The sequence below is a fragment of the Podarcis gaigeae genome (genome assembly GCF_964106915.1).
Source record: "Podarcis gaigeae genome assembly, chromosome: 9".
NCBI classification, from domain to species: domain Eukaryota; kingdom Metazoa; phylum Chordata; class Lepidosauria; order Squamata; family Lacertidae; genus Podarcis; species Podarcis gaigeae.
The window spans coordinates 58,035,699-58,054,695 of record NC_139685.1 but is presented as its reverse complement, the minus strand read 5'-3'; the positions used below and the strand labels follow the sequence as shown (position 1 = coordinate 58,054,695).

General features: G+C 44.9%; 1 protein-coding gene and 1 long non-coding RNA gene across 2 annotated transcripts in view; one reads left to right on the top strand and one right to left on the bottom strand.

Annotated features, from left to right (window-relative positions):
* TACR3 (tachykinin receptor 3) overlaps positions 1-7,280 on the bottom strand; it is a 35,148-nt gene extending 27,868 nt beyond the window's left edge. The window contains exon 1 of the mRNA XM_083756698.1: positions 6,340-7,280. Within this exon, the coding sequence (XP_083612824.1) occupies positions 6,340-6,824 (485 nt within the window). The 5' untranslated portion in view covers positions 6,825-7,280. The remainder of the gene's footprint in view (positions 1-6,339) is intronic.
* Positions 1-18,997, top strand: part of LOC310852910 — a 490,613-nt gene that overhangs the window by 208,262 nt on the left and 263,354 nt on the right. The window lies entirely within an intron of this gene.

The following is an 18,997-nucleotide window of genomic DNA, read 5'->3' as shown; positions in this document are numbered from 1 at the left end:
CTCAACATGCAAGCCTAGTAGATCTTCACCTTGATACAGTGGTACCTCGGGTTACAGACGCTTCAGATTACAGATGCTTCAGGTTACAGACTCTGCTAACCCAGAAATAGTACCTTGGGTTAAGAACTTTTTTCAGGATGAGAACAGAAATCGCGTGGCGGCAGCGGGAGGCCCCATTAGCTAAAGTGGTACCTCAGGTTAAGAATAGTTTCAGGTTAAGAATGGACCTCCAAAACAAATTAAGTTCTTAACCCAAGGTATCACTGTATTGCATGTTAGCATCACATTGTCCCATACTGTTTTGGAGAGGCGAGCCATTGCTGTAGCTGCCTTGCCAATACACTTGTCCAGGTCACTGTTGATGGAAGGGATGCTGGTTATGGTGGAACCCAGGTAGACAAAATTGTCTACCACCTCAAGCATGTGGTCACCAGTGCTGATGCATGGAGTCTTGACCCTCCAACCCCACCTCCAGGATGTCCTACAGATTCAGGAATGGGTCTAGTAGGAGGGTACCCCTTGAAACCTGCAACTGGCATTGCACAAAGTGACATATATCCATCTTCCATTTCAATGGATCTCGCTCAGGACCTTTTCCTGATCCATTTTGGCCATGGTGATCCATATGGCTTTTAGCCGTGTTCTTTTTGCTTTGATGCCAGAAACATTAAGCTCCCACTCATAAGGAAAACAGATTCATTTGCAGAAGAATTTTGATACCCTGTGCACCATGTCCTCATATTGCTATTAATACATGAACGAACTGTCAATTTAATCCTTCATAACATTTTGCTCCTTTCAGTGGCTTTTGTGGGGGAAAAGTAAGTGGCAATTATTGCTGATAAATATTAATGCCATACTCCAAGCTTCGTGGATATCCGGGATATGGGGAAATGAGCTGCTTGCAAAATAACAGCAGTAATAATAATAAAAAAATACTTAGCATTTTTCATAGTGATCACAGTGTGCTATTGACTCCAACTCAATTAAGCTTCTCAGGCTTTTTGTGAAGTAGGAAAAACAGAAAGATTGCTTCATTTGCTACTGTAATGAAAAGAAGATCTTGCATAACAACACATAGCATTTGAAAAGCTAGTTTGAACCTATGGTTTCATCTAGTCAAGGTTAGGTGGTGGGAAGAGACAGGGCGGGGGACTGATTCAATCTCCTAGATAGGAGAAGCAGGCAGTGTATTTTGGAACACCATTAAGGCTGAGGCCACCAACCTTTGGGGGCACATTGCAAATGGGAGAAACTTTTGTGAAGCCACACACACACACACACACACACACACACACACACACACCACAAGCAAACACAGCCATCTGTTCTGTGGGTTCCAATAAATGCTAGGACTTTGCAGTCAATTCAACCAAATCAGTTGTGGATTGCTCTGGAGCAAGTCAGGCCCACCCAGAATGATTTGGAGCACTCCAGAGTGCTCCAGAGCTGAAAAACACTCTGTAAGAAAGCCCTGGTAGCCTGTCTCCAAAGTGTTGTAATTAGTAATCATTAATAAATTTAATTAATTGTAATTAATTATTAATTACAACACCATTTAACATGAATGTCAGTGTGAGGAGAATAGGACTTTGCTCATGTACAACTCTAGCTTCCAATCCACAGCTAGAATCTCACAAAACACTCTGCAATCACAGTGCCTGAATTGGGGGGGGGGGGATCAAACATTAACGGTGGCTATCACAATAAAACATTGGCGCTATGCTACCTGTCTGAAACTTGGCAAGGTTTCTCTCCTCTTGGGAGGCTACCACTTCTTCAAATTTCATGCAGTTATGAGCAAAAACAAGAAAGCTACAGCTGTTTTGGTTTCCTAATGCAAATGAATCATCAGAAGGCAGAGGATCACATTTAGATGCTTTGCAAATCACTTATGAGCTTGATAGATGCCAAATCACAGAGGGGAGATATATAGCACAGATTTTCTCAGTCTCTTGAAGTTGTGGAATTCAGTCCTATGTGAGATCTGGCAAACACCATCCCTCACTCCTTTTAAACAGGCATGAAGACCCATCCCCCACCCCACCCCCACATTTTTAAAAATGAAATCTGGGATTATCAGAATTCTAATCCATCTGTGCTAGTGGCTAAGATTTACAAAATGAATTACTTTCACTTGATCTGTATTTTGATTGTATTGTCTACTAATTATTTCCCCTGGGTCTGAGAGTTTTTCTTGTTCTGTCTCTGTGCCTTGAGAAAAGAAGAAGAAGAAGAAGAAGAAGAAGAAGAAGAAGAAGAAGAAGAAGAAGAAGAAGAAGAGGAGGAGTTTGGATTTGATGTCCTGCTTTATCACTACCCGAAGGAGTCTCAAAGTGGCTAACATTCTCCTTTCCCTTTATCCACCACAACAAACACTCTGTGAGGTGAGTGGGGCTGAGAGACTTCAGAGAAGCGTGACTGGCCCAAGGTCACCCAGCAGCTGCATGTGGAGGAGCGGAGACGTGAACCCGGTCCCCCAGATTACTAATCTACCGCTCTTAACCACTACACCACACTGACTCAATCTGACTTGCTGAACTGAAGTTTGGCTAAGCAAAATCTCTCTTCAGATTTCCTGCGCATCTGATCAGATCTGATTCAGCAGGTGAGATCCACCTTTTGCAAGGCACAGCAGCAGAACACCAAGAAAAGCTACAGGACCCGGGGGAGTTAATCAGTACACAATACAATAAAAACAGAGGTCAAGCGAAAGTGTGGGTGTGCCTTTAGATCATATGCCTTGGTTGCTGCACCAGGGAGTGACTACTGTACTATATGCAGTTCAAGGAAGAAGCAATCTGCTAGACATGTGAGAATCAACCTAGGACAACTCCTTCCCACCTTTAGAAGAATATTTATTTATTTCCGACCATTTATAATGTACTCAATTACAATCATCTGTAAGCAGTGTGCAATAGGTGGACTGACAGCAACCTAACCTGTGCCACAAAATCCACCCAAATTGCCTGTGGGAACCATGTTAGCCAGTTGCAGTCAAATCAGCAAAGAGCCCTGTGGTTTTATGATGTTTTCATGGGCAACAGAACATTTCATCAGATGCATTAAGTTAGTTGGCAGAATGTGTACACACATTATATATTTAGACACACACACACACACACGTTCATACACATACTGAAGAGAACATGTAAACAGTGAGCTTCAAAGGCCATAAAATGCGAGGGAAAAAACGTATGGACATTTATATTCATATATTGTGTGTTTATACGCTGAAGGAGCGTCTCCACCCCCATCGTTCAGCCCGGACTCTGAGATCCAGCGCCGAGGGCCTTCTGGCGGTTCCCTCATTGCGAGAAGTGAGGCTACAGGGAACCAGACAGAGGGCCTTCTCGGTAGCGGCGCCCGCCCTGTGGAACGCCCTCCCATCAGATGTCAAGGAGATAAAGAATTACCTGACGTTCAGAAGACATCTTAAGGCAGCCCTGTTCAGGGAAGTTTTTAATATGTAATGCTGTATGGTTTTTAACACTGATTGGGAGCCGCCCAGAGTGGCTGGGGAAAACTCAGCCAGATGGGCGGGGTATAAATAATAAATTATTATTATTATTATTATTATTATTATTATTATTATTATGGGACGTGGGTGGCGCTGTGGGTTAAACCACAGAGCCTAGGACTTGCTGATCAGAAGGTCAGTGGTTCGAATCCCCGCGACGGGGTGAGCTCCCGTTGCTCGGTCCCTGCTACTGCCAACCTAGCAGTTCAAAAGCACATCAAAGTGCAAGTAGATAAATAGGCCTCTGGCGGGAAGGTGAGCATGGTGCTACATTGGGGAGCTTGCAGGCATCTATGTAGCTGGTCACAATGAGAAGAAGATGTTGGACTAGATGGGCTCTGCATTGCAGGATGTTGGACTAGATGACTCTTGGTGCCCTTCTATGCTCCTTCTTATGTTGGAACTACAACATCCCTCACCATTAGTCATGCTGGTTGAGGCTGACGGAAGTTGTAGTCCAGAATATCTTGAGTGCACTGTGTTGAAGAAGGCTGTCCTATGCAATAGTGAACCAAAGTTTACTGCCATGCCATGTGCCAAATGGCCCACTGGAGTTGAAAGCTGCCTTGCTGAGGTTTCACTCCAACTGTTTGTCTCCTGCTTGGTCTCTTTTATGTTCAGCTGCTCAGGGCAACTCCTGCGGGAAGCCAGCAAAGCAATTATCTGAAGAGCTATTATTGCACTTCGTCCAAGTGTACCATTGCTGATCCCACGCAGAGGAGGTTTTTCTGAGCTTTTGTTTTGACTGGAGATAACGGCTCCTTGAGGAGGAGAGAAAGGTTTTCATCATGGTAAACCTTAGCCTGATCTCAGCAGGCTCAGCAATGACTCATTGGCCAAAGAAGAATAGCACCCAGGTGACTGGCCTGTTATGGAGCACTAGCAAAATAAATAAATAAATAAATAAATAAATAAATAAATGCATGAAAAAAGAAACTTACTGAATACTGAAAATATATCAAGGATCTGCTAAAAAAAAAGAAAGAAAAAAATTAGTTGGATAGGTAAAGGGACCCCTGACCATTAGGTCCAGTCATGACTGATTCTGGGGTTGCAGCGCTCATCTCGCTTCATTGGCCGAGGGAGCTGGCGTACAGCTTCCGGGTCATGTGGCCAGCAGGACTAAGCCACTTCTGGTGAACCAGAGCAGCACACGGAAACGCCGTTTACCTTCCCGCTGGAGCGGTACCTATTTATCTACTTGCACTTTGACATGCTTTCGAACTGCTAGGTTGGCAGGAGCAGGGACTGAGCAACGGGAGCTCACCCCATCACGAGGATTTGAACCGCCAACCTTCTGATCAGCAAGCCCTAGGCTCTGTGGTTTAACCCACAGCGCCACCTGCGATACTGACCAATAAAAATAGCTTTCCTATGAGCATGTATACACAGAATGTATGCCCTCATTAGTGAATGATCACAGCCTGTTTTTGCTTGCATCAGATAATGAATTAATTCTAACACCCATCCGTGGGGCATTCTTGGAGTAATCAGGAGAGCCTGCCTCTGAGCATGCACAGAACGCACCACTCATTGCCCAATAAGCAGGCTCGTTTCCCAAGCATTTCGCCATCTTTGGAAGTAGAGTAGCTCTCCAGAACTCATTTGATTTTTTTAAAACTCATTAAAAAAAGAAAAGAAATCAAGCAATAAAAGAAGGGATCGGTGCCCTGTTGCTTCGGACTCTCCGAGAATCCGAAGTTTGTGTCCTTTACGCAGTAAATGGCAGCAACTCTCTGAACCTACAACAGCACAAAATGAAAGACAAGCGGTGATGGCTCTCTCAAGCACGCTCCCATCCACCCAAGCAAAGTGATGGAGCCGATCTCATTCATGAGCGGAACACTCCGAACGTATCCAAAAGAGACTCGCGCGTTTGTTAGAACGTTCCACAGCCGCCCTAGACACTCCCACTAGACCGCCCAGAGCCACAAGTAGCTCATTGACAAAAAAGGGAGAAAAATAGCAGGAAGCGATCAATTAACCTCAACAGTGCAGTGACGGAACAGAAAACACAATTTCTAAAATGCAGCTTTCTAAAATGCAGGGCAAAAACAACTCCTCCCATTGTCTCTGAAGAGATGGTTCTTCCCCTATGACAGTTGCGAAAACAATCATAATCGTAAGAATACAGAGAAGAGGGAGATTTGAACGGCTTGCGGAGATCGGATCGCCTGATCAGACCAGACCCTCTGGAAGCGAGGGAGGGCTGGCAAGCAACGCAGCGAGGCTAATGAAAAGGGCTGGGAAAGGGAGGGGATAATCAGGATTAAGAAAGAAAACGCGAAAATAAATACACTTTTACTACAGGATTATAGCTGACCTAGTACTGTTCACAAGCTTGATAAGGAGTGTGTACTGCGGCGGAGCGGAGCCGGGAATGGCTAAAAGGGTAAGTGATGCACGTAGGTAGCAATGACTAAAAGCCGAGATAAAGTGGAGCCTCCATGGACAAGCGCAGTAAACCCCCGAATATCAGATCATGGGGGGGGGGGGGGAGACCCAGTAGTTCCCTGCTTAGGAGAGCCTAGAAACACGTGGCCAGGCGCGCTTACAACACCCGACGTTTGGTCCAGTTAGGGCAATTGCTGTGATAACTTTCAAAGATGCTGTTAAGATACACACCACAATCCCTTTACCGTGCAGAAAAAGAGAGCAAAGGCGGGGGGGGAGGGGAAGGGGGAGGGACAACCAGATTTTCGCGGGGACTCGAGCTGAGTAGTGACACCCAAACCGAGCGAGCAACGGAGGTTCCGACGGGGCGCGCCCACCTCTCCCGCCTGCCTTCTCCTCGCCTCTCCCGCCCGCCCCTTCCTCACCTGTCCACCGCAATGACGGTCATGGAGTAGATGCTGGCGAAGACGGCGGTGATGGGGAAGAAGTTCTGGAAGCGGCAATAGGCCTCCCCGAAGTACCAGTCTCCATGGAGCGCGTAGATGAAATTGACGAGCGTGTTGAAAGCGGCCACGGAGGCGTCGGAGAAAGCCAAGTTGACCAAGAAGTAGTTGGTGACCGTCCTCATGCGCTTGTGCGCCAGGATGATCCAGATCACCACCACGTTGCCGAACACGGCCACGGCCACCACGGCGCCGTACGCCAAGGACCAGAGCGCTATGCACCACGACGGCTGCACGAAACGGTTGGAGAAGTTGGCGGCGGGCGCCAGTGGGAACGAGGCTGCCGACCAGTTCCCGGCCGTCGGGGATACGCTCTCGTTCCAGCTGCCCAGCTCCGCGCCAGCGCCGCCGCCGCCGCCGCCGCCGCCGCCGCCGCCGCTCCAGTTGGCCGCGGGAACCGAAGTCATCTCACTCCTCAGCGCCTTCCCCGGCAGAGAAACCGCGCGCCTTGCGCCCCTCCACCCTGGACAGCCCGGGAAGGAAGGCGCAAAGAAAGCGGGGGCGCGCGCCTCGAAGCAAAAGCCCCGCGGCGGTGGGGGTAAAGCCGCTTGAGGACCCGCGACGTCTCCAAGTGCGCTCCTTGCGCGCTTCTCTGGGTTGCTCAGGAATGCTGTTTGGAAAGGGGGAGCGCTCCGCTGCCGGCGCCACTTTTATAGGCGTCTGTGAATCCGGCGTCGAAGCTGCTCGGCTTCATAGGCTGGGGAGAGCTCTCTCACCCCCCTCCCCACCTTTCCATCTGCCGCGCGATCCCTCCCCTTGGCGAGCTTTGGCCAACGGCGTGCGCTTCAAGCGGTCGTCGGCGATGAAGTGGCCGCGGACCAGATCTATGGCAGAAACGGAGTCTGCGCTTAGGTAATGGGAGGCTCCGGAGTTATACGGAGGAGAATGTGCATGACCTCAGACCGTGATACTTCCAGCCCTGCCCGCGTTTGGGAAACATAGGAAGCTGCCTTATACCAAGTCAGACCATAGGTCCATTGGGCTCAGTTTTGTCTACACTGACCGGCAGCGGCTCTCCAGGGAAGACATTCCCAGTCCTCCCCGGAGAAACCAGGGACTGAGCATGGGTCCTGGGACCTTCTCTCTCCTGCTGCGTGGGGCCTCTGACCTCTGCCTTAGTCTTCTGTTGACGGCACCACTGCTGAGTTCTTTCGTTCTATATCCACTGTGCATTAGCAGATATTCTCCCGTATTCGCCCAGCTTCCATTGAAGTACATTGTAGGGCCCCGAAACACCCTGGCCATGCTGTAATTTCATGAATGCTTTAAATAAATCTCCTGTATGAGAGCAGGGGTCCTTTAAAAAACACACACACCAAATAAACAAATGCCTTCTGCGTTTCATCAAGGAGTCTCTATAATACTTTGAGGCTGCAGTCCTATTCTCACTTTACACAGGTGTAGTCAATAATATCAATGGGACTTATTTCTGAGCTGAGATTGCAGAAAATCAGATTAAGCGGTCCAGTTGCCTCTGTGCTGATCATCATAGTGTTGAGTTTGGGGAACCATTAGTTAAACCATTTCCCATTCCCTGCCATCACTCATTATGCTGAGAAGCACATAATTCATCAGATGCTTGTAAGAACATGACGGCTGTGCTCTGTTTCCATGGTCAGAGGCAGTAATGCTTCTGAATACCATATGCCTGAAATCACAGGACGGAATAGAATAGAACTGCAGAGCTGGAAGGAACCACGAGGGCCATCTAGTCTGATCCCCTGCAATTCAGGAATCTTTTGCCCAAAGTGGGAGACAGTCAACTTTATTGTATGTAGGCCTTTACAATATACAGAATTTTATTTATATTTTATACATGTATTTCAAAGCAATACATGAATTGAAGGAGAAATTTGTTATGGAAAGTCACAGGGCCACTGTGAATAGCCATGCTCCATGGTAACATAGCATTAGATTAAAATGTATAATTCATTGTAATTCTTGAGATGGTTAGAATGCAGCCCCTTGGCTGTCAGTGCAAAAATATTATTTGTGTTTTATTTATTTCATTTATAGCGCACCTTTTCCTCTGGGGAGCTCAAGGCGGCACACATGGTTCTTCCCCTCCTCATTTAATTTAGCTGCCAAATGCATAACGTACAAAGGTTTATCGGCTAGAAGTTTGATTGCCCCTTCCTGAGGTGACTGATCCAAGTACAACTGAAGAATAGAACTCAAGACAGAACAGAAAATAGTGCACAATATTGTTAAGAGTTTGTGGGTGCCAAAGCTTGTGTGTGCCAGACACTCATAATTTCTGGATTTAGTAAGTGTTAGAATTTAATCAATGCTTGGAGAGTTTAACTGGAAGCCAGACACTTAAGAACTGGACTCAGCTTCCTGTGTTCAGGAAATCACCTGAGAGATGGGGCATGAAAAGAGAAAGGAGACAGTGAGATGGGCCATCAGGAAAGGAAAGGCTCTTGAGCTCTGAGATAATTAGCAGAGGCAAAGCAGAGTGGGGAATTTGGGGTTGCCGTTGGGGACAGTGTGGGCTGGAGGGAAATAATTGCAGTCTGTAAAACATGGCAAATTGGAGAGAGGCCGAGTCATGGCTGGTGTCTTTTTGAATCCAAGGCTACTGTGGCCATAGGAGAAGGAAGAACCTCTTGGGGTGTCAATGCTGTAAGTCCCTCCATCATAGGCTCAGGTTGTATATATGTGTAAATAAACCATATATCATAAAGACACCACAGACTCCTCTGTGCCTCATTTCCAAAGGAAACATGAACCCTGGGTACAAGTGCCTGGAACCCATCGAATCTCACACCACTTGGAGACTGGGCCTGCTCCAATAGGGCTCTTCCTCTATTCTTAAATTTGCACCGTAAAAGGTATGTAAAACCCTGACGTTGCTGAGTTTCTAGTAAACATGTATAGTTCCCAATTAGTACAATGGTGCTTTACTCCCAAGTAAGTGTACATAGGATTGCAGCCCTGCAGCCAATTCAATGGTCTTCACACCAAAGTATATGTGTTTATGACATACAGCTCTTCTTATTTTGGTTGTTTTTGCTGCACACAAGACTTACAGAATTACTCATCTTGATTTAAAGATTTTTCTCTCCTTCCACACTGCTTGAGTCTATATCTCAGTGAAAAACACCCCACTAAAATCAATGGGGGAAATCCCATTGATTTTTTAAATAGGATTCATTTGCTCCCTACAGTGATGTTATTAGGGATGGGAATTGAAGGTAGCAGTGACATCCTTCTGAGACAAATTAAATAAGATTGACATTTCCCATTGCTGCCTCTCAACCTCAACCACCACAGCTTCCCTGGAGAGGAAGGTTAATTTCTTTAAACTGATTCCAGAAAAAGAAGGATTGTGGGTGTCTGGCACCTGAGCTCTGCCTTATTAGAAAGCAGACACGGTCAACACATAGTTTAAAGGTGTGCCATTTGTGCACATCATGATTTTGGAGAGCAGTAAAGTTTTGACTCATTGACTTTATCTGGTTCGTATTGTCCACAAAGATGGCATGTTAGAACATATCATAGTAGACAGGTAAAAGAGACGTGGGTAGCACTGTGGTCCAGTGGCATAGCGTTGGGGGTGCAGGGGGGGGGCTGGCTGCACTGGGCGCAACATCTGGGGGTTAGGGTTAGGGGGCGCAAATCCACGGGTTAGGGGGCGCAAATTACTTGCCTTGCCCCGGGTGCTGACAACCCACGCTACGCCACTGCTATGGTCTAAACCACTGAGCCTCTTGGGCTTTCCGATCAGAAGGTTGGCAGTTTGAATCCCCGCAATGGGGTGAGCTTCCGTTGTTCTGTCCCAGCTCCTGTCAACCTAGCAGTTCGAAAGCACATCATAAGTAGGGAAGGTAAACAACGTTTCCATGTGCTCTGGCACTCGTCAAGGTGTCCCATTGTGTCAGAAAGCTGTCTGTGGACAAACACTGGCTCCCTCAGCCTGAAAAGCGAGATGAGAGCTGCACCCCATAGTCACCTTTGACTGCACTTAACTGTCCAGGAGTCCTTTACCCCTTACCTTTGATAGACAGGTGATGGCACTATGGTTGCTAACTAACCAATGACCTGCCTCAGGGCTTTGAAAATAGGCCCAGGCCAGACTGGAAACGTAGGTCCCATTTCAATAATCTTGACCCCCTCAAAAATGTAGGCCCTTCCCAATTGGTCCACCTGTCCCCACCCTCTGTTCTGGCCTGAACACCTCCTGTGCATTTAGCAGCTGCTTGCTGTGAAGGTAATCAGCAGGTGAAGCATTTCACAGCATGGAGATAGCATGAGGATTGCAAGAACCTGTCTCAGGGGCGTAGCTAGGATTTATGTTGGGGGGCAGGGCAGGACACCCCCTTGTCATCACCCTCTGTCTAGCAGATTCAGAATGAAATGTCTCATCAGTGGTTGTTTTAAATTTCTTTTGACCCTAAGTGCTCAGAAAAATCTGTCAAAACCTTTCTACAATTTCTACTTTTAGTTACGGTAAGTAATTTAATTTATTTGCTTGATTTAGGGGGGTACAGCTGCCCCCTGCCCCCCATTACACCCATGACCTGTCTCTTTGAACTGCTTTACACATGTGCAGTCCCAGTATCATAAAAAAGCATAGCGGCCAGGACTGAGGATGCCACCAGCTGCAACAAGCAGTGACAAAAAATGCAAGGCAACTACTCTGGGCAGTGACTGCAGGAGAGACACCATGTCATAGATCAGGGTCCTTCTCCCCAGTGTCACATGGAAGATCAGAGAGTCATAGACCTTTGACCTGCCCAGGTTAAGTAAAGATCTGCTCCCCAGGGATGAAAACACTTTGTGCCACATGGCTGCAGCAGTCTAGGAGAGCGATGTTTCTTCCCTTACCATCAATATCTCAGTGATGTCATGATTCATTTTGAAGTGTACAATGTCATCACAACAGGTCCCACAGCCATGCCCAAGGACAATCCGAAAATGCAGGCAGCTGAGCTATGTTGATAATATATCAATATAACTAACAAAGCAGATATTAAACGGCAAAACATTTCAGCTTTTGCCTTCTTTAGTTGCTCTGATGTGAATCAAAGGGTCTCAGCATCTTTTGATTCATAGAAGAGTAGCTCAGGAATGGGGAAGCTGAAACATTTGCTATAAGAATTTAACATCTCTGTTTTGTTACTCACTGTAATAAACCACATCAACCACATCCTCTGAAGATTCAGAGCAATTTTTCTGTAGCTCACTCTCACCTTCTCACACAAAGGTGACATAGCCTAATTCCCCATTTATTAGGATAAGCAAGAATGCAATCCTATACAGGTTACCTGGGGGTAAACCCCATTGAGTTCAGTGGGGCTTGCTTCTGATTGCATAGGATGAACTTGTAAAACATACTGAGATTTAACAAATGCCACCTGAACGGCAACCTTTAGCATTTAATTAGAAATGCAAACAGGCTTGCAAAGAAGGGTTACTGTTTAAGCTGCTAGTGTGATGTAGCAATCACATCAAAGGAAAGGATAGAAGTACACAGCCATTGCTTGATTATTTTTTTCATTCTTAGGCTTCCTCTAGGCCAGGAGTCAGCAACCTTTTCCAGCTGTGGGCCAGTCCACCGTCCCTCAGACCATGCGGTGGGCCGGACTATATTTTTTGGGGGAAATGAACAAATTTCTATGCCCCACAAATAACCCAGAGATGCATTTTAAATAAAAGCACACATTCTACTCATGTAAAAACACGCTGATTCCCGGATTATCTGCGGGCCGGATTGAGAAGGCGATTGGGCTGAATCCTGCCTGCAGGCCTTAGGTTGCCTACCCCTGGTCTAGGCTAATCTGTCACAAAAACTTGAAAGCCTCATTATCAGCTCAGTCACCAGAGCAAAGAGGGCCCACCAGCTACTCCAACACTCTAGTGGATGATGTCATCATTTCTGCCATGAAAAAACAACTACCATAGAGCTGTGCTTCCTGCATTTCCACTCCATTGCACCACTGACCTTTAAACCTTTAAAGAGCACCAGTTGGAGCTGTAGAAGCTGTAACATCTAGCACCAGTTACCTCTGCCTTCATTTTTTAATAGACGAATTTTACAGCTTTTTTGTGTCTTAGTTTTCTTTTGTCAGCAGCTGCCTTGGAGGCCTGTTGTCAAGCAGAACGGCTTAAAATTTTGAGTCAACACCTGCTGAGGTCTTTGCATAGCATGCTGCTATTAAAAGTGGTTGAAACACTGGCTGACTTCGTTGGCATCTGAGAGGTTTAAAGAAATTCAAGGAGACAGCACAATCTGAAGCTATAACAAGAGCCACAATCAGGTCTTTTGCTTACGAGGTGTTTATGAATTAGAAGAGGAACGTTAATCAGAAGGACCTTCCAACTAATCAGTAACTAAATGGAGAGACATTTGACAAAGAAAGCCTGTCATCTGGAACGCAGAATCGTGTGCATATGAATGTGTGACAGGGATTTATTTATTCATTCAACTCTTCATAATCCACACTTTTCAAGTATATATTTATCAAGGCAGCTTATAATATAAAAATGCAGTAAATTAAGGTTATACAGGGTGAGTCCTTTAAAAAAGGGCCCCGTGGATAGAGAGTACACATGTTCCATGGGGCCTTTTTTAAAAGACTCACCCTGTATTATAACCTATAAAACATAATCAAAACATTGGTAGATACTGGTGAATCAAAACAAAACACATATCGTAAAAGCCTGTGTAAGCGGTATAGTTTTCAGAAGATGTCTGAAAGAAGGTAGGGGCGATTCCTGACAAATCTCTATTGGCAGGGAGTTCCACAGGGCAGGCTCAACAAAGGCTCGGTTTCTGGTGAAGGCCAATCGAACTTCAGGAGCATGGGGAATTCTGCCCCATCAGACTTTTTCAGTGATCAAAGTGCAGTATAAGGCAAAGGCTGTTCCTTAAGAGATGGGTGTATGTTGTACTTCACAACATTTGGTTAAATTGTGGAGCAGGGCCAGTGGTGGGCGGGGCCAGAAGTTAATGTGGGTTGAGCAGCAAATGTAAACTTTGCCTTTGTACAATAGGCTAGTTTCTACACACATTCCTCAGTGTCCTAGACAAGCAAGAGGCATTATCAGAGTTCAAGGTCAACATCTTCCAAGACAACAATGCCCACTTATACCACAAAGAACTCATAACCCACCTACTTTCAGCAGCCAGAAACACCATAACAAGACACTGGAGAGACCTGTCAGGAGTAAGCATGGACCAATGGTACCAAATAGTATGGGAAACAGCCTTACTAGAAAAATTAACCAATAAACTGAAACTGACATGGGGACAAACAGAAGACAATGCCTTTACTCAGGTATGGGTCCCCTTTATCACATACACAGCCCAACAAGACAATGACAATAACCCACCAACAGCATACAAATCAATATGGCTAACTTGATCCAAAACACCCAGCCACCCCACTCACCCACAAAAACAAAGATCACCACAGCCAATCACAAACAAACAACCACATCCTAGGCCAACCCCAACCTCTCTCACCACCAAAGGAACACAAGTGAACATCACAAGAAACGCTGACACCAAACCCTACAAACATTAAGCATATCAGAAACATTGCCACCCGACCCCACCCCCACCCATCTTCCCTCCCTCCACCCCTTCTCTTTTTTTCTCCCCCTAATGTCTCAACAAATGAAATGGATTTGTAAAAATGTTACATGGAAAAAATATGAGAGACATTACACTTACTTCTGTAAAACAAGAAAATATTTAATATAAAATAAAAAAAATCCCAGCCAGGCAAAGACACTCAAAGAGGATGCAAAGCAGGGCCACTGAGGGTTGTGGCTTGGGTAGAGTCCCAAGGACCATTTTGGGATCTACCACCAGCAGCATGACAGCTGGGACTAGATCTATGATTTAGCAGGTATACCAGGATTCTCAGCACTTGATCATCGCCAGCAGTGGCGCACTAGCAGATGAGCAATTCCACCCTAGTCAAAACCCTTTTGGACAGCATATTGATGAATAGGGTTGCTTTCTTTTAATTATTGTTTTGTTCTTTTTGGGGGGCATATGCATTTTGTGTTGTTATAGAAATGTTTATGCCAACCAGTCTGGGATCGTTTGTGCCGAAGGCTGAGATGATTATCTAAAATAAGCTGTATAAGCAAACAAACTAACAATACTGTGTGCTCTGACGCTAACCCATTATTCTACCCACTGCTGGCCTTCGTTAGTTCTGGTAGGAATTATATTTCACCAGACAGTATTTGGAGATAAAAGGACCTTCGCACATGCTGCTCATTCATTTAATGCAGGGCTTCCTTTCCTTGGCAAGAAGTGAAGATGGTGATTCTTTCTTTGGTTTTGGAGATCCATTCATAAACTAAAATCCCTCGTCTGACTTGCCAATGTGAGCTAGCTCTCTTCATCTCCCGAGGCTTTATCTCACTGCACCAGCTCTTTGTGGTTTAATTTTCTATCATAGGCACTTTGAATCTCCTTGCCACCCCCCACCCACCCCCACCCTTCAGCTGAATCGCAGGTTAGAGCGCTTGAAGGACTGTCTTTCTTGGCAGGTGTTTTGACAGATGAAAAAATTCTTGCACACTAGGGGTGCTTTCTGCCTGCTCCAGATTCGCAGTTTGCTCATCTATTTCATTCACAAATGTCCCGGTGATACCTTGTTTGCTGTGACAGCTTATTTGTGCTAAGCTATTCTCCTGGGCTTGCCAGCCGTACCTGGCTTCTGAGTCGAGATAATTTTCATTGTATTTATTTATGGAGCTCTTCTCATCAAAACTGGTTGGAGCCACAGAGTGGAAGCTTCTGCCTGCTTGTTCTTGTGTGTGAGAGTATGAATATATATATATATATATATATATATATATCCTCATCAAAAAGCCTGGGGAACCGAGATGTATGTTATTTATTTATTGTTTTCTATTATATACTATATTGTTATTCCACCTTGGCTTCCAATGAAGTCCAGGGTGGCAAACAGCAAGTGATAAAACAAGAAGCACTTCTTGAAAACAATTCCATTACAGGTGAGACTGGGAAGGGTCTCAAATTTAAAGGGTTGTTGAAACAGCTGTGTGAGAGAGAAGAGGAACTGCCACTCAGTGGTGGGAATTATTTCCTTAGGGCACATCAGAAATATGGCCAATATCTTGCCTAATAATGGGAACAACCTGCCCTGTTTGCCTGAGACTGAGGAGGTTAGCTTTGGATTCTCAGCCAAGTTCTCTTTTAATCTTGGATGTTGCTGGAGAGAGAGAGAGAGAGAGAAAGAAAGAGAAAAGGGGGAGAGAGAGATGGAGGAGGGGAAGAACCTGTGTCCCATCAGATGAAGTATCCATCACCTTTGACCATTGGTTCTGCTGGATGGGGTTGGTGGGAGATGGAGTCCAACAACAGGTCCCCACTGCTGCTCTAGATACCATAAAACCCCTTTGGGTTGCATCACAAGATGGCTGCAGTTCCTTTGGCCCCAGAGGTCCCCCCCCCCAAATTTCTCCTTTCCACTGCTGGCTTAATGTCCTCCCCAGGGAACAGTAGTTCTAAGAGGGGCACTAGAAGCAGCAAATGGAAGATTCACAGCTCCAGTCTCCACACAAGACTCTAATTTCCAGGTGTCTTTGGAGAAAGCTGATGGTTATTACATTGGTGCAAGGCAGATATGTTTGTAGTGTAGGAAAGCCCTAAGTAGAAAGGCATGATTAAATAAAAATGACTTATGTTTCTTCTGTCACTTCCAGACATCCCTTAATAAGATATATTTGGTCTGTAAGACCAACTAGATGGACATTTGGGCAGGAGAAAAGTTTATTTATGTATCTTATATATACAAATGAAGAAATGAAACGTTATTCCAGTAAGGAGAAGTCTTAAGTATGCATTGATTCTTTAAAAATTTTTTTAATTAGCTTTGTATAATAACATAACATCCTTAATCTCTCCCCACCATAACAAATATTAAATTATACTTTAACACGAGGGCTTCTTATCAGTCCATACATATTATCCCAAAGTCCAGCATATAAAGTCCTGGATACAGCACACACACAAAATCTTATCTGTCACAGACATGCATTCCCAGAAAAGAGTGGAACAGATTGTACTGTCCATGATAGCCACATCTGCAACAATGCTTTGGAGAGTTTAGACCAGTATAATTGGTACATTGAATAAATGGCCACCATACCCTGCATAAAAATTCAGTTTTTCTCTTTTTTAATTCTCTTTTAAATTATGAGTCATTTTCTCAGCAATGGCTGGTCGCATGTGTTGATTCTTAATCATGGAATCTACATGCCAGCCACAGAACCCGCCACTTCATTTCTGCTTGTCCTAGTCAGAAAGAAGCTTGGCAAGCCTTGGTCTTCAATTATGAAGATTTCCAAATGCTGCAGCCATTGCCCTTTAACATTCAAGTGAGGTAGTGATGGAGGAGGATCTCTCTTTGTCAGAACAGTAATGGTTACAAATTGCACACATTTGTGTGTGTGTATGTAGCTCTTTCATGGCAAAATATAAATCCGGCAATAACTGTTATTAAAAGATTTTTGTTACAGCTGTAACTACCGGGTTTATTACAGGGAATAGGAGGTTTCTGAAATAATAAAAAGAGGGATTAGAACAATATTTTTGGCTATGTTCGTCTGCCTTGGCTATATTAGCGCTTTCAGTCCTCTTGACTATGCAGAGAGGGAAATGTTGCACATCATCCCTTAGGCAGCAAGTCAGGAAAACCATCTTATTGCATCTGTGCATCATCCTTGTGTTGTGTTTGGGGAATCATTAGTACTGTTCAAGGCATCTGTTTTCTGTCCTGCCATTTACTGAATATTACTTATAGAAGGCAATTGGATTTCTCAGTGGAGCCGTTCAGCACATGACATGTCTCCTCCAAAGCTACTTAGTCAGGGGGAGGTTTGTTCCTTGCAACAGGCTGTTGGTTAGACGCCTCTGTTCCAAACATATTGATTGGCATACCCAGGGATTTACCCCCCCCCCCCAGCTGGAACTCACTGGAACTCATTTCTGGCACCTCTCAGGTGGGCACCATTGTCATTATAAGAGAACAAGGTTCATGGTGACTTCCACCACCTCTTTTTCTAGACAAATAGCACTGGTCATACCAATCAGTTACTGGAGTTGAATTAGCCACTGATCAGGCCAGCCAAGATATTTTGCTCCCTGTGTTGCAGGGCAGGGCAGCACTCTCCTCCATTCTGGGCCAAGAATTTGACCAGACGGGCAAATCAATCTTTGCTTAACACTGGAGATGGGACACGATCAGTAGTATAGGGGCAAATTCAGAAGAACAGGCTACCTTCATAAAAGTCACAGCCCCTTCTAACACTACATAACTTTATATGATTATGCAACCATCTTATAATTAGATGATGATGATGATGATGATGATGATAATAATAATAATAATAATAATAATAATAATAATAATAAGGGATGCATTTCAATGATCAGTGTAGCACTCCATGTACTGCTTTTCAGATAGGTCTACCATTTTCTGTGCACATACTTGGCCAGATGATTTGGAGTGCTCCAATACCTTCTTTCAGAGTGACTTAAGTGGTGCTTTCCCTGAAGTTCCACTGTATGTAACTGAACTCGCACACCATTCTCTTGAAATTGAAGCATCTGTGTTTTCAGTCTGTTCTAGGACATGAGAGAGTGGCCCTGCAGGAACCCAACTGCCAAAAGAGAAGCGGGTCTTTGACCCCACACTACAACATCATACACCATACCTGATGGCAGCAGCTACCTTGGGAGGTGAGGAACAGGTTAACTTAGGGTGCACAGAGGGAATGGTGTGGAGGACTGCAGCCACCCCTCAGCACCTGCCGCCTGAGGCAGCTGCCTCTCTTTGTCTAACAATAGGACCAGAGCTGCCTCTGATGAGGCAGACCAACTTGTTCTCACATGGCTGAGCTTATGGTTTTTTTAAAAAAAACAACAACCCAGGAGAATGTATTTAATCACTTCATGCAGCTATAAATTCTTGCTAGAGAGAATCTGGAGGTATAAAAAGCACCTTTAAATTATTTTCACCAAGGGGTCCTTACTTCATGCGGCTTTGTTCAGAAATGAGGCTGTTTTCTAAAAGGATCCTGTTATTAGAATCTTTCCCCAGCAGGAATAGCTTCCTTGAACCAAGTTCAGTTTCTGAGTGCATTTGCTATGAATCACTTTGCAGGTTTTAGTGGAAGAAAGAGAGACTGTCCCTGAGCACTTTGCTGCCTGTAGAGAAATATATTCAGGTCAGTGTCAATGCCAGGCAGTCAAATTTTGCATCAAGAAAGGTGGGTTTTGCAATCTGTCTAAACAATGTAGACTGTGTCAACCTGCATATTGTTTTCTTATTTTGTATAATTTATTCTATTCACTGTAAGTTATAGGAAAGGCCAAAAGGTTTCTGTAGAGCACTGAAACCTCATTTCTGATAACTGGAAAGCTTATTAAATCACCCATGTGACTTTTAAGATTTCAACAGATGTTGCTCACACACTTTCGAGTGTATCTTTATATAAGCAAGGACTAACAACCTTTTAAAAAACACAAGTTGAGATTCTCGATGAATCTGAATTCTGCACCCATTATTACATTGTGAACTTCTTC